Genomic DNA, 1,171 nt, shown 5'->3' on the forward strand with positions numbered 1-1,171 from the left:
GGGGCGTGACGGAGCAGGGAGGGGCGATTTGCTAGCCAGACTGAGGGCGCAAAGCAGGTTATCGTGGCACAAGCCGATCGCGCCTGGCTCGTCGCTTCTTTGAATATCTTGACAACGACTCCGAATAATCTAACGATTTTGACAAAACAGACAGAACTTTGATTATTGATTTCTGACCCCATGGTCTTAGTAACTCGAAACGGCCAGAAATGTCACACAGAACTTTGTAATTATTATTCCGAGGTGGCGATATCACTGTACGCCATAGATTTGTTTCGTAATATCCAAGACTATACACTCTGATTCCGGAGGAAAAATGTTTGAGGTTTTTTTTTTTGGTTATTGTTTTAATCTGTCTGTTTGTTTGTTTATACTTACCTTTTCCAACAAAAGATATTTTACCAGATTTTGTTTTTATTCATTTTACCCCCAACTCATTCAAATGTTTGAGTACTGCACTCTTAATTGATTTAAATTAACCTAATCTTCATATTTTTGCGCGATGGGTTTTTTGTTGCTTTTTTTTTTTTGCTTGCTTGTTGTTGTTTTTTTTAGGGGGGGGGTTGGGGGGTTGTTGTTTGTTTGTTGTTGTTGTTGTTTTCTTTGGTGGGGTGATATGGTTGTGTGCTTTTCAGCGCGTGTAAAATCTATCTGTTTGTGTCTGTTATACGCATGTGTGTCTGTCTGTTATACAAATGTCTTTCTCCTAACGTGGGCCGCCATCCTGTTAGATTATACCTTTGTGTATCTGTCTGATGAAATAAGATACGGTAAGATAAGCAGATATGATAAGATTAGATAAGGTAAGATAAGATGATAAGTTGAGATACGATAAAATAAGACAAGATTCATCTATAATGTCTTATTTTCTGCCCCCCGCTGCCCTGCTCAGGCATCGGCCTTGCCTCCTGCATCATCGTGTTCTTCCTGAACTGCTACTACAACGTGATCCTGTCCTGGGCCTTCTACTACTTCTTCTCCTCCTTTACCTCGGAGCTGCCCTGGGAGAAGTGCGGCCATTCCTGGAACACGGCCAACTGTTCGGAGAACTTCAAGGTTACAGCCAACGAGACGGGCGTCAACGAGACCACGCTCCTAGACCCTGTCACCGAGTTCTGGGAGTGAGTACATCTACTTGTTGGCCTTCTTGTCGTGAATGTTCACACACACA

General features: G+C 42.4%; 1 protein-coding gene across 1 annotated transcript in view; it reads left to right on the forward strand.

Moving 5' to 3' along the window:
* The window catches only part of LOC101862722 (sodium- and chloride-dependent creatine transporter 1), a gene marked incomplete at its 3' end in the record, with an annotated part of 18,514 nt that overhangs the window by 13,078 nt on the left and 4,265 nt on the right, over positions 1–1,171 (forward strand). The window contains 1 exon segment of the mRNA XM_005096143.3: positions 891–1,122. Coding sequence (XP_005096200.2) covers positions 891–1,122 — 232 coding nt within the window.

Source organism: Aplysia californica, unplaced genomic scaffold (assembly GCF_000002075.1).
Source record: "Aplysia californica isolate F4 #8 unplaced genomic scaffold, AplCal3.0 scaffold00121, whole genome shotgun sequence".
NCBI classification, from domain to species: domain Eukaryota; kingdom Metazoa; phylum Mollusca; class Gastropoda; order Aplysiida; family Aplysiidae; genus Aplysia; species Aplysia californica.